The sequence below is a fragment of the Myotis yumanensis genome, unplaced genomic scaffold, assembly GCF_028538775.1.
Source record: "Myotis yumanensis isolate MYYU_CA2020_CCGP unplaced genomic scaffold, mMyoYum1.0.hap1 SCAF_1, whole genome shotgun sequence".
Classification (NCBI taxonomy): Eukaryota; Metazoa; Chordata; class Mammalia; order Chiroptera; family Vespertilionidae; genus Myotis; species Myotis yumanensis.
This window is the reverse complement of record NW_027223752.1, coordinates 58,049,962-58,062,299: the sequence shown is the minus strand read 5'-3', so window position 1 is coordinate 58,062,299 and position 12,338 is coordinate 58,049,962. Positions and strand designations below refer to the sequence as shown.

The window sequence follows — 12,338 nt, the reverse complement described above, 5'->3', positions numbered from 1 at the left end:
TTTGAGCACGTGTGAATTTATCACTGAAATATTATTAAAACCACAAAATGAAATTTTAAAATGGGGGTGGGTGGGTTGGTGGAAAAATAACTATTTTCCTAACATCTTAACAACGATTTTTATTTATACATTTTCTGTTTGCCTCCCTACCCATTGCTGGGTTTCATCTCCCTGCCTATAATGTAGGGACAATTATAGTGTCCCTACAGTTTTGGTATCTGCTTTTAAAAGTTAATGTCAGAAATATTTTCCCTTGTTATACCTTATAGTCTTTATTTATATTTCATTTTTAAGGAGATAAACCACAATATATTTAATTATTCTCCTATGCTTAAATTACTTCTTTTTTTTTAATTATGAGAAAATATGGTGAACCTTTTTTACATGTATCCTTGTACTTTTTGGAAAAATATCCTAAGGATAATTTCCCAGAAATGATGTCATTGTACAGTTTCTGGCTTTCAATAAAAATGGTAGCTTCACAAACAAATTTAAATAGAAGGTAAGACGTTGCCATATTTCATGATCCCTTGTGTGGACACTTGACTGATTTGAAAAGGGAAAGATGTTATCTTAGCTATAGGGAAGTCCCTTAAGTTGCTGAATTTTCCCAGTAACTGAAACATATAATTGTTATTTTCCCTTTTCCATAATACCCTCTATCCTTTTAAATTCTTTATTTTAGCACATTTGACCTTGTCCTATTTTTGTCTCTATCTCTTTCTTCTAGACAGCTAAGTCAATGCCATTTCATCTTTGCATCTTCCCCCATTTCATGCCAAGCAACAGAGCAAATGAATAAAGTGATTTCAGTATCAAAATTATTATTATTTTTAAAAAATATATATTTTATTGATTTTTTTACAGAGAGGAAGGGAGAGGGATAGAGAGTTAGAAACATCGATGAGAGAGAAACATGGATCAGCTGCCTCCTGCACGTCCCCTACTGGGGATGTACCCACAACCAAGGTACATGCCCTTGACCGGAATCGAACCTGGGACCCTTGAGTCCGCAGGCAGATGCTCTATCTACTGAGCCAAACCAGTCAGGGCTCAAAATTATTTTTAAAATGTTACCATTTTAGCCTAGCTGGCGTGACTCAGTGGTTGAGCGTTGATCGATGAACCAGGTTTGGTTCCCAGTCAGGGCACATGCCCAGGTTGCGGGTTTGATCCCCAATGTGGGGCCTGCAGGAGGCAGCCAATCAGTGATTCTCTCTCATCACTGATGTTTCTATCTTTCTCTCCCTTTCCCTTCCTCTCTGAAATCAATAAAAATATATTTTAAAAAATGTTACCATTTTAAAAAAGGAATATATTTGAAATGAGCTATCTGTTTCCTTGCTTCTTTATCAAAGAATATGATTTAATTAATTAAATAGTTTACCGGTGTATTGGCAGTGGTAACCAGGGGGAGGATATGCGCCTCAGTTTGGGTGATGTGTTTTCAGGCAGAGGCTGGTAATGAGAGAATGGGAAAGGGAAACAGAGCACATCTTCTCTTAAAAATGTTCCTGACGTTGCTGGCTTTCTGGTTGCGTCTTTCCTGTAATGGGAGCTATATCCTCTACTGCAGCCCGTCTGCAAGGTTAGTGAGGGCACAGTTGGCTTCTGAACGCCAACGTGGAGCTCTTTCCCTCTGGTAAATCATCCTCACTGTTTTAAACGAGTTTCCTTGGACTTGTCCGTGACATTTAAAACATGATCATAAAATAGACTCCATCTCCTTGTCACTTTCAGTTTCTTCTTCATCTCTTAATCAGAAGTGGCCCGGGGAATCTGATAACAGGTTACAGTTGGGGCCAAGTTTTCCATGGCATTTGGCTTAGAACAGACTCTTAAACACAATGAACATTAAGCACATTGTGGTATTGAATGTTTGAAAGAGGCTGAGGGCCCTGTATTTCGTGAGATGCCCAACGCACAAGAACTTGCATGAAATCTCTTCTAATATGACTTGCCATTTTGTTCAATAACATTGGGTCCCGATGTGGAACCAGTAAAGCGACATTAAGGAAGAATACAGTAGTTATTAGTTTTTTTAAAGGAAGAAAGAAAGAGAGGAAAATCATCCTGTTTTCTCTAGATAAGCCATACAATTGACCAACAATAGGATGACTTTTTTTTATTCCTTAACAACTGATGGCTTTGAAATTTTGTTTTTAACTCAAGTTACAAAAAATGATCATAGAACAAATTTTTTGCCACTTCTTTGTCCAAAAATGTGTTTTCCTCCATTCCGGGGGAAATGGGTACACATGCGCCGTCTTTCTAAGTGCCAGGGCAGTGGAATTTTCTAATTACTGACCATCATCTTTGATGGGAGCCTGCAGTGCTGACAGCTGGGCCTCCCTCCAGCAGCCGCGTGTTTTATCCCCGGCCTTTGCCAACATGCAAGTCCTTTACGTATCAGTAAAATGTGCTGGTTGTGACATTGTATTGATCTGGGGATAGGCTGTTCTCAGAAATATTACTGAACTTTATAGGAATTTTAATAAAACAACTGAAAAAATTCATGTTTCTCACCAACGCTGTTACATTTTATAGGCCATCGTTCTGGAAAAAATTGCATACTTTTCTGTCAGCTACAGTCTTGATCTAAAACTATTTACTCACCCTTTAATTGAACATGGGCCAGAGATAGGGATCTTATAGAACCGTTGGGAAGCATTTATGCAGAAGAGGGTTTAGATCAGCGTTTTTCTCATTTTGACACGGAATCCCTATGAATAGGTGGCGGGTGAGATAGAGCGTGCAGTGGGCAAGTCAGTGGCTGCATTGGGCGTTCTGGTGTGTGTGTCTTCGTGCACCTGTTGTCAGGACAGCCAGTCCCAGAGCGTACTTCCTTTTTCTCTCAATTTTCCTTCCTTCTTGTCTTTTTGGAAGTGCCTATTTCTTTGCTTTAGTTTGGAAATGTTTAGCACAAGTCTTATTATGTAGTAAGTACTACACACAGCCAGCTTTTATAGTCTCCTGCACCCGCACACACACACATATACATGGTTTTCTTCTCCTGGCTGCTTTACTGTGTGCAACTGACCTAGGTTTAGCATGCACTGATTCTGAGCGGCCAGTGTCTTCCCTTGTTTTCTTTGATTGGAGTCTGTAGAGAGGCACGTTCATTTCTAATGGGTGTTGACTTATATTTTGAAGTTTACATGTTATCTCTCCATTCTTTGGCTTGATAGAATTGTCAGTCAAGCCACTGAGGTGATGAAGTGATGTTTTTGAAATCTCCTGTGCTCTTTGGTCTCTGCCCTGGAAAACGTCAAGTGCTCTAAGTGCTGTGGTGAGGTGTAATCTGATTGGTTTCGTGCAGCACAATCCACTTAAGCAGCAGCCCAGCCGCAGATAGCAGCTTGTGGGTGTAGCATAGACCAGAACGCCGAGGTTCTTAGCATGCACTGGCGGCAGTGCACAAAGGCAACTCAAAAACACAGACACATCCTGGAAAAGATAAGTGTGGGAAGAGGAACTGCCTTATCTCGAAAACAATTGAGAAACGTGTGAGAGTAAGAGCAGGAAACAGGGGTTAGATTCACAGGAGCTCGGATGCAGAGGCTGGCGGGAGGCTCCAGGAAGACCTGTCGGGAGCCAATAGCAACAGTGATGGCGGAGTCTCTGCTGCTCCCTGAGGAGGGGTGGGCGGTGGCAGCAGCAGGACTTGCCCTTTGATACATACCAGGACCAGGACGGCTTATATTTTCATAAGATTTGCTTCTGCTCTGTGTTGGGTGCTTTGGAAGAGCCAGAGTTACCTTAGCTACCTGGATGAATCCCTTGATGTTTCATCTGAGCTTATCAATGCCTGTAAGCTGGATTCCTGAAGAGCTACATTTTGCTCTGTGCAATGCAGCACTACCCTGAGACTGCAGAGGTTCCCTTGGTTCAATGGATGTCCATGTCCTAAAGAAAAGGAAAGAGATTCCACTGGCAGTTATACTTAAGGCAATAGGAGTGTTTTTACCCCCTCACCAGTGACACTTCTTGAATGGAAAGTACCTTTTCCCTGAGGTCTCAGGTCCCCAGTACCAACCATTCTGGTATTTCTAGACTCCAGCTGTACTGTACATGTTAATTTATTTATATCCAGAAGAGACACATTCCCGATACCATTGATCCATGCATCTAAGATATAGTAAATCAGGTGCTGAATGTCTAACAGGAGATAAGAAAATAAATATGTGGACTGCAAAGTAAAAGCGTTAAGTGCTGTGGTAAGTACAGCCAAAGTGAGATGGGTATTCAGGGAGGGCATTCAAAGAAGACTTCCTGGAGGAGGTCAAGATTGTATGAGTCCTCAGAGATTTTTCTGAAAGGCAGAGGAAGGTGGGACTGAGAAGGGCACTTCAGAAAGAGGAAGCCTTGTGGCTAATGTCATGGAGGCCACAGGTGAGAGACTAGATGTGGGGAGCAGTTGGTTGGCTATTGCAAACCACCTGGGTAGGAGGTAATGAGAGTCTAAATCAGGGAGGTGAGGGAAAGGATCAAAGATGTTACAGAACCAACTTTTTGTTGATGGGGGACAAGGGTGAGGTTGGTCAGGTTGCTGCCAAGCTTCTGAGCAGGTGGTGCCTTCACAAGAGTAACGAGCAAAGGAAGTGGAGAGGAAGGAATATGGTAAAAAACACAAACCTATCGAATCTGAGGTGCCCTTGGGACAATCTAGCAGGTTATTGGAAGTGCAGGTCTGAATTCAGATTATGAATTGGAGGTAAAGCTTTGGCAGTTATTTACATAGACTTAATAGTTGGAGAAAAATAGATGAACTTGCCAAAAAAATAAAGAATGCAAAGGTGCATTCTTGGGGATCATCTTAGCTTTGGAAAAGAGGGAGAGAATAGCCAGAAAAGATTGTCACAGAAAAAATGACCTGAGGGAAGAAAACAGGCGAGTATAGTGTCTTTGAACTGCAAGGCATAAGAAATTTTAAGGAGACAGGTGGGGAGGATCAAAGGAGGTCAAGAAAAGTGAGGACTGAGAAGGGGCCATTGGATGTGGTGACTAAGAGGTCACTATGACCTTGGAGGGGACAGTCTGGGTAGAGTAGGAACAAAAGCCATAGCAAGAGATTCAGGAGTGACTAGTAGTAAGGTGGTCAAGAAGTAGAGGCAGTGAACAGAAATTATACTTTCAAAAAGTTTGGTAGTAGCCCTGGCTGGTGTGGCTCAGTTGGTTGGAGTGTGTCCCATACCCCGAGAGGTCATGGTTCAATTCCCCGGCAGGACACATACCCAGGTTGCTGGTTTGATCTGTCTGGGTGCGTGCAGGAGGCAGCTGATCAGTTTCACTCTCACATCGATGTCTCTCTCTCCCCCCTCTCTCCCTCTCTTCCTTTCCCTCCTCTTTCTAAAATTAAAAACAGAAAAAAATATTTGGTGGTAAAACTTTTATATTTTTGTTTCTTTGGCCTTGACTCAGAGGATTCTTGTGCCCTGAAGGAAAGGACATAGATGCCCAGAAACAGAAAGGAACAAAATGACAGGGGGGGAAAGATAGCTGATAGAGTAAGGACTTGGAGCGGGCTGGTAAGGGACAGCTCACTGCGAAGTGGCTTTGTTGTTGGGGAGAAGCTTGAAGTTCAAGAACTGGGGAGAGCGGAAGCTGAGCTGGTCATGCCCAAATCCCGCCGGGTTGAAGGAAGGGAGTCTGCAGGAGAGGGTGGGCTCTGAGCTTGAGGAGAGCTGAGCAGGTCTGGGGTGAAGATGGCAACGCAAAAGGAATGCCTGCTGAGCTTTTGGCAGAACACACTCGGGTTTAGGTAATGTGATTTGTAGTGGAACTTGTTGCCCCAGTTTTGTGACTCCTGTGAACTTTGAGCAGCTTAGAGAAATGTGAATCCTTTGCCCTGCTCAGGTGGAAGGGGACTGGGACAGGACTGGGATCGTGGGTTAAGGGTTCCAGTGGGGTGTGAAGTCAGCGAGGGCAGCAAGCCATCAGCAAGGGCCACAGACCATGGCCCAGACATGAAGTGAGATGGAAAAGTCAGACATGTCCCCTCAAAGCAATGAAAATTAAGCCAGTTGCCCTTTCTCCCTCAAATCTCAAGAAGGCTGAGCTTTCGTCAAATCAAGGGGAATGATGGCCTCTGAGGAGTGGAAGGGAGGGGAGAGGTGGTCCAGTCGGTGCGCAGTGCGAGGAAGGGGAGTGGGGAGGGACAGTGGGGTGATGGCCACTCTTCTGAGTGGCCGAACTGGAGGAGAGAAGCGGGGCCGCTGGACATAGTGGCTCATCTTCACCTCCTGTTCACGCTTCCTCCCTTTAGGAACTCTTACAGGCCAAACAGGACCTTCAGGATCTGCTTATCGCCAAAGAGGAGCAGGAAGACCTCCTGAGGAAGCGGGAGCGGGAACTCACCGCCCTGAAGGGAGCCCTGAAAGAAGAGGTTTCCAGTCACGACCAGGAGATGGAGAAGCTGAAGGAGCAGTACGATGCCGAGCTGCAGGCCCTGAGGGAGAGCGTGGAGGAAGCCACCCAGGTGAGTCCCCCCACTGGCAGGTCAGTAACGGGTGTCGGATGGGCAAGAAAATGTGGCTTGGGAACAGATAGCAGGGCACAAGGTCTCCCACGCCAGCACCAGTGGTCTTGCTTCCTATTCGTTACAGAGTGAAACTTTCATCATGGAAATAGAGCTTACGCACAGAAAGTCCAACAGTGCTGCTGTTGACGACTTTGAGTCTATAAACTTAGACGTTGTTAAGGTCATTGTTTCAGCGTGAGACTTGCGTGGTCCAGTTCTGGAGCCCCTTGCAGAGCAGAGATGTGCACCCTCTCGCTGTGCGGGGAGGTCACAGCGAGAGGGTGGTTTTGCTAAGGGCAGGAAGCATCCAGGTTTCTGGCATCCCTCCCCCTCCCCCCGCCCTCGCCTGTGCCTTGTGACGGGGAAGCCTTCTGTTAGACATTTCAGTTCTTTTCTCAGCACAGTTGTGAGAGGGTTAATTGACTGAATGGCCCAGACCCTGGCGAGATAATTTTTCTCCTAATTGAATTCTTGGCTCCTACAAATAGATTCTCCTAAATTATGTTGAAGTCTTCTGGTGCGGGCCTCATGTGGGCTGTTGAAGAAGAGAAAAAGCAAAGCTTTGAAGGGGAAAATGCTCTGAAATAATATGCCATCTTTAGGGAAAGAGGGGGATTACAGAGTATCATTTCTTCTAGAGTCTCTGCAATGTATAGGTCAGAGATGATGAAGAAAGAACTCCCCATACGGTTTGTTCATTGTGTGATGATTACAGTGACAGCTCAGAGCTGGTAGGCCCTCCCTCACTAAGCTCCATAGTGATTCACTGATTTTCAGTTATGGCACGGTAATCGCTAATGACAAGAAGTGAAAGATGGGTTTGTTTGTTATAACAAAAGTCTGGGACTGATTGCCTCCCACACTCACCCCAAGTCTGTTTGGGGTTATTATAACTGAGGCAGTTACCAAAAAAAGCCTCTTGTTGATTTGCCTATCTTAGATTCTTTGGAGATACGGTTTAGTTTGAGGGAGAAAAGCGAAACTGATTGGATTTTCATTGCTTTGAGGTGGTGTTTATTTTTTTCCACCTCATTTTGCTTCATGTGCTGCTTCATGGGGGACACGCCCAGAGGCTACTGAGTAAAATGACTCCCCTTTGAGCCCGTCTTGTCTGTCTTATCTTCAGACATTGCATCAAAGCTTGAGTTATCAAGGTGTATTCTTCACAGGGCAGGGAGCTGGGGATGGCGTTAGGCATGCTTGTAGTGGTTTCACTATGAGGAAAATTAAACTGGTACCACACATGGGTCTCTCCCAGACATAAACAGGGACGGAAACATGGCAGGTGAAAGAGGATGTCTCTTTTGTATGAAGTTGAGATACTCTGTAGAGACGTAGGCTTTTGCATTTTGACCTTTTTGAAGGTCAACGTTGTTCATGGCACTTGCATTATGCCAGTTTAAGAGGGGTAACTGCACTGACCCACATCAGTCTGTGAAAGAAACAACAGGCGAGTTAGCCAAGGTGTGTGCCATTGGCAGAGAATGCAGGGTTTCAGAGCAGCAGGAAGCGGCCGCGAAGGGGTTCCCCTTAGCATCCAGTGGGGTGCGTGCCAGCAAGGCTCTTTGCCCCAGGTCATATTCTGCACTGCTGGCAGCATCCTTCCCTGAAAGAACAAATCCGGTCATGTCAGCCTCTGCTTTAAACTGCCTTGGCTCCCATTGCCCAGACTTAAGTTCAAAATTGTGGGCATGGTAGGCAATAGAAGTCCCTTCTTCTTAACCCTGTCTCCAGAAAGTTCCATATTCTTTTAGTCCTCTCACCTTCCCCTTTTCTTTTTTTTTTTTTTTTAATATATTTTGTTGATTTTTTACAGAGAGGAAGGGAGAGAGATAGAGAGTTAGAAACATCGATGAGAGAGAAACATCGATCAGCTGCCTCCTGCACATCTCCTACCGGGGATGTGCCCGCAACCCAGGTACATGCCCTTGACCGGAATCGAACCTGGGACCTTTCAGTCTGCAGGCCGACGCTCTATCCACTGAGCCAAACCGGTTTCGGCTCACCTTCCCCTTTTCAACTTGAGCAACCTCTACTCATCCTTCAAGACCCTCCCCAAATGTCCTCTCTTCTCTGAAGGTGCCCCAGATACCTCCACTCCCCTTGGTGGAGTCAGGTACACCTTCCTCAGGGTTCCTGTTGCACCCTGGCTATTCCTCTACCACGAACTATTAGTTTGCATCACACCAGGTTGTAATTTATCATCTTGTCTGCTGCCTCTCTGAGACTCTTAGTTTCTTAAGCACAGGGCCCTTTTTAAGTTTATTTTTTAAATCCTCACTTGAGTATATTTTTCCCATTGTTTTTCACAGAGAGTAGAAGGGAGGGAGGAGGAGGGAGAGAGAAAGAGAGAGAAAGTGAAACATCGATGTGAGAGAGACACATTAATTGATTGCCTCCCACACTTACCCCAACAACCCAGGTTCATGCCCTTGACTGGGCATCGAACCTGTGACCCTGCAGTGCAAGGGCCAACACTCTAGCCACTGAGAACACCAGCCAGGGCACAGGGGCCATATTTTATCCACTTTTTTTTTTCTTAGACTAGAAGTGGCAAACTCAAGTACCTTGGGATCCAGGCAGGGACATAAATGAGTGAAGCTCCGGGATTGTTGTTGGGGTGGCAGTAGGGCGCCGTGGGGACTGTGGCAGGCTGGCAAGTGCGTCCTTTGCTGGAGGGTCAGTTGCTTCTCTCCTACAGCTCAGATTGCCAGTGGAGGAATGTGGGGCCCATGTTGCTAGATCTTACAATGTTTAAAGAGAAGCTGGATAGCTGGATGTTGATGTGAGATCTCCTGACATTTTTAGCAGGGCTTCAAATTAAAAAAGAAAGAAAAAAGTCACATAAAAACACACACAAAAACACAACCCATCTGGCAGGTCGACAGCATGTGCTCTTTGTCTCTGGAGCTTAGCCCAGTGCCCGGCCTATGGTCACATCTGTGCAATGTCTGACGAGTGAAAGTAAGTGGAGGACAGACTCCCCTGTAACCGGTGTCGGGCCTGGCTGTGGTTCCCGCTGAATTCTCTCCGATGATGTGGGAGGTCTTGTAGGAAATCTGCTCTTGCTCTGTGAATTTCTGAGCCTTGCTTTTGAGTTTCCCTGTAGTTTTCCTTAAAGAGGACTGTGATGATGTTTTTATACTTTAGTTTTTGCTTCTGAAGGTGGTTGCTGAACAACTGTGCCCGACGCATATTTAATGGAGAAAGTTAATTAATTTAGTGGACAGATGCTGCCTTTTTGTTACATTTGACATGCGAGTATTCTCTAATAGAATTTTAAGATGATTCTATTAACTTCTTGGAGGAGAGTGAATTGAATTTACTTTTTTAAGTTAGTAGAGTTATTTCTTAAATCTGTACTGGCTTTACCTTTTTCCATCCCTGGGGAAGTACTCGCCCCCTCACCACTGACTAAAGTTTATTTCCTTGGTCATCCATTTTTCTAATTCTGCCGCTGCTCCAGGGCCTAAAAACCCTAAAGTGCTATTTTATTATCATCAGATGACAAACATTTCATCCTGGCCTGAGCTTGAGCACTAAAAGTTTTAAATTACTAGAACAGTTGGTGAAGACTGTCAAAGTCTATTAAGAACATTTTACAGGGATTCCAAGCAGGTCCTCTGTGAAAGTGGTTCTTGTAAACCCAAATGGCCTCACCTTTTTAAGAACAGACTGATTGCTCACCAGAGAAGCCCTGAGTGCCTGGGCTGTGGGCTTCCTGGTGTAGCAGAATGAGTGGAACCCCCACAGGCTGGTGAGGTGCCCATCAGGTGGCTACTTCCATCCCTTCCCAAGGAGATACGGCAGCGGCTGGAGCCCATGTGCAGAAATGGACAGTCAGTGGGGATGTGAGTGACTGCTGTCTGTGAGTACAATGAAGACTGTCCATAGCTGTGGGCTTCCCTTTTTCATCCCCAGCCCATCGGTCTCAAGCTCCTGTACAAAAGAGAAGCACATACTGTTTAGTGTCTTCAGGTTCCTCTGAGTAGAATAAGTTCAAATTCCGGCTCCTCCAGAAACTCCCCTGGTTCCTTCTTGGGCCGTATAATTGCTGGACCTGGACTTGCTGGGAATTTTGTTCTTGGTTTTCTCTTCCCTGTCATATTAAGGACTGTCATCATTTTTTCCACTTGGCATCCCCAATGTGCTTGACACATCACAGGTGCTCAGAAAGTGTTTGTGGGTTAGAGGCATGAATAGACCAAAGGGGAGGCAGACGCCTTTGAGTCCCCACCATCCCAAGGCCAGGCATTAGACTGTTTTGGGGTCTCATTTATGAGTTAAAATGGTTTCTCATGAAAATGAACAAATCTTGTCTATTGGGGTCATAATGTTAATGTTGATCTTGGAAGGACTACTTTTGTGTCTAAAAGAAGCAGGCATTTTGAGGATGGTAAATAAAAGAGCCACTGTATTTCTGTGTTGGGTAATAGGACTTCTGGGCCATGAGGCTCTTTCACAGTGCCCGCCATATAGCAGTTAAGCAGCAAATATCTCTTCAGTGAATGGATGAAGGGGAAGAGGAGGTAAGATGAGAGAGACAGCATTTACCAATTTACTTGCTGAACAGTTGCCAAGTGCATACTATTGTGCTAAGTCATGTGAGGGTTAGAAACATAAATCAGAGTATCCGCCTCCCAGGAGACAAGGGGAGATGGGCAACACTGGAGCTGTTACAGAGGAGGAAGGAGCAGCTGCCCCGAGTGCAGTGGAGGGGAGTGCGGAAGGGGTGCTGTGCGCAGGAAGGAGGTGGTGGCAGGCAAGAAGGTTTCATGGAGGGGCAGGGCTTGGTTGGGCTGAGAAAGGTGAGTGGTATTTGGACCTGTGAGCGTGGACACTGAGGACATTTTGGGTGTGAGCAGCGCCCTGTAGTTGGGAAAGGGAGGTGTGTGTCTGGGCTGGAGCCTTGTGAAGCAACAGCAGTTAAAGTGGTTCCAGAGTCAGAGGCAGGGACCCAGATCCAAGGCATGGCCCATGTTTGGATCTCAATTACACAAACCAACTGTAAAAAACAAGACATACTTGAAATCATTGAGGTCATTTAAATATTTTTATTTTTATTGGTTTCAGAGAGGAAGGAAGAGGGGGAGAGAGAGAGAGAAGTATCAATGATGAGAGAGAATGCACGTCCCCTACTGGATCGAGCCCGCAACCCAGGCATGTGCCCTTGGCTGGAATCGAACCTGGGACCCTTCAGTCCATAGGACAACGCTCTATCCGCTGAGCCAAACTGGCTAGGGAAGAGCACTGTGCTTGCCTGCATTAATGATATATTTGAGAAGCATCTAATAGCAGCCTGTGTTTACATGATGTGTTTACATACTGAGTCTCTGTACTTTTATCTTGTTTTGCTTTTCCTAGTGCACATTCTTTCTAGCATTACACCCATGTTTTATGTGCTATAACCTTTGTAGGAATTTTATTCAAATTCAGTAACATTGAAACTTTTTTCCCCTCTAGAACTATTCAAATTATGGCTGTCTGTTTGTGTTTCACCCAGCAATTTGGAAATGTCACTCAATCTTATAAACATGGATAGGTGCTTGGGTGTTCCTTTCCCACATGGCTTTTAGGTTTTTCCTTCCCTCTTTCCTGCCAACCTGTGAATGGCTTCTTCCAAAGCGTAAGGTCAGCCGAGGGTCGAGTGAAACCAGCGCTAATCTCAGGATCACCGGAACGGACTCCCTAACTACAAGGCTAATTCAGTGTAAAATCTCATTTCTGTCTTCTCCGAGGGAGCCAGGTTAGCGAGGGAAACTGTTTTTTTAAAAAAAATCCTAATTTCCTCAGCTTTTTAGCTTCATTTAATCGATTT

General features: G+C 45.1%; 1 protein-coding gene across 3 annotated transcripts in view; it reads left to right on the top strand.

The window, feature by feature from the left end:
- Window positions 1–12,338, top strand: part of CGNL1 (cingulin like 1) — a 163,012-nt gene that overhangs the window by 67,064 nt on the left and 83,610 nt on the right. For all 3 annotated transcript variants that reach the window (XM_070421972.1, XM_070421953.1, XM_070421962.1), the window contains exon 8: window positions 6,266–6,478. In XM_070421972.1, the coding sequence (XP_070278073.1) occupies window positions 6,266–6,478 (213 nt within the window). The remainder of the gene's footprint in view (window positions 1–6,265; window positions 6,479–12,338) is intronic.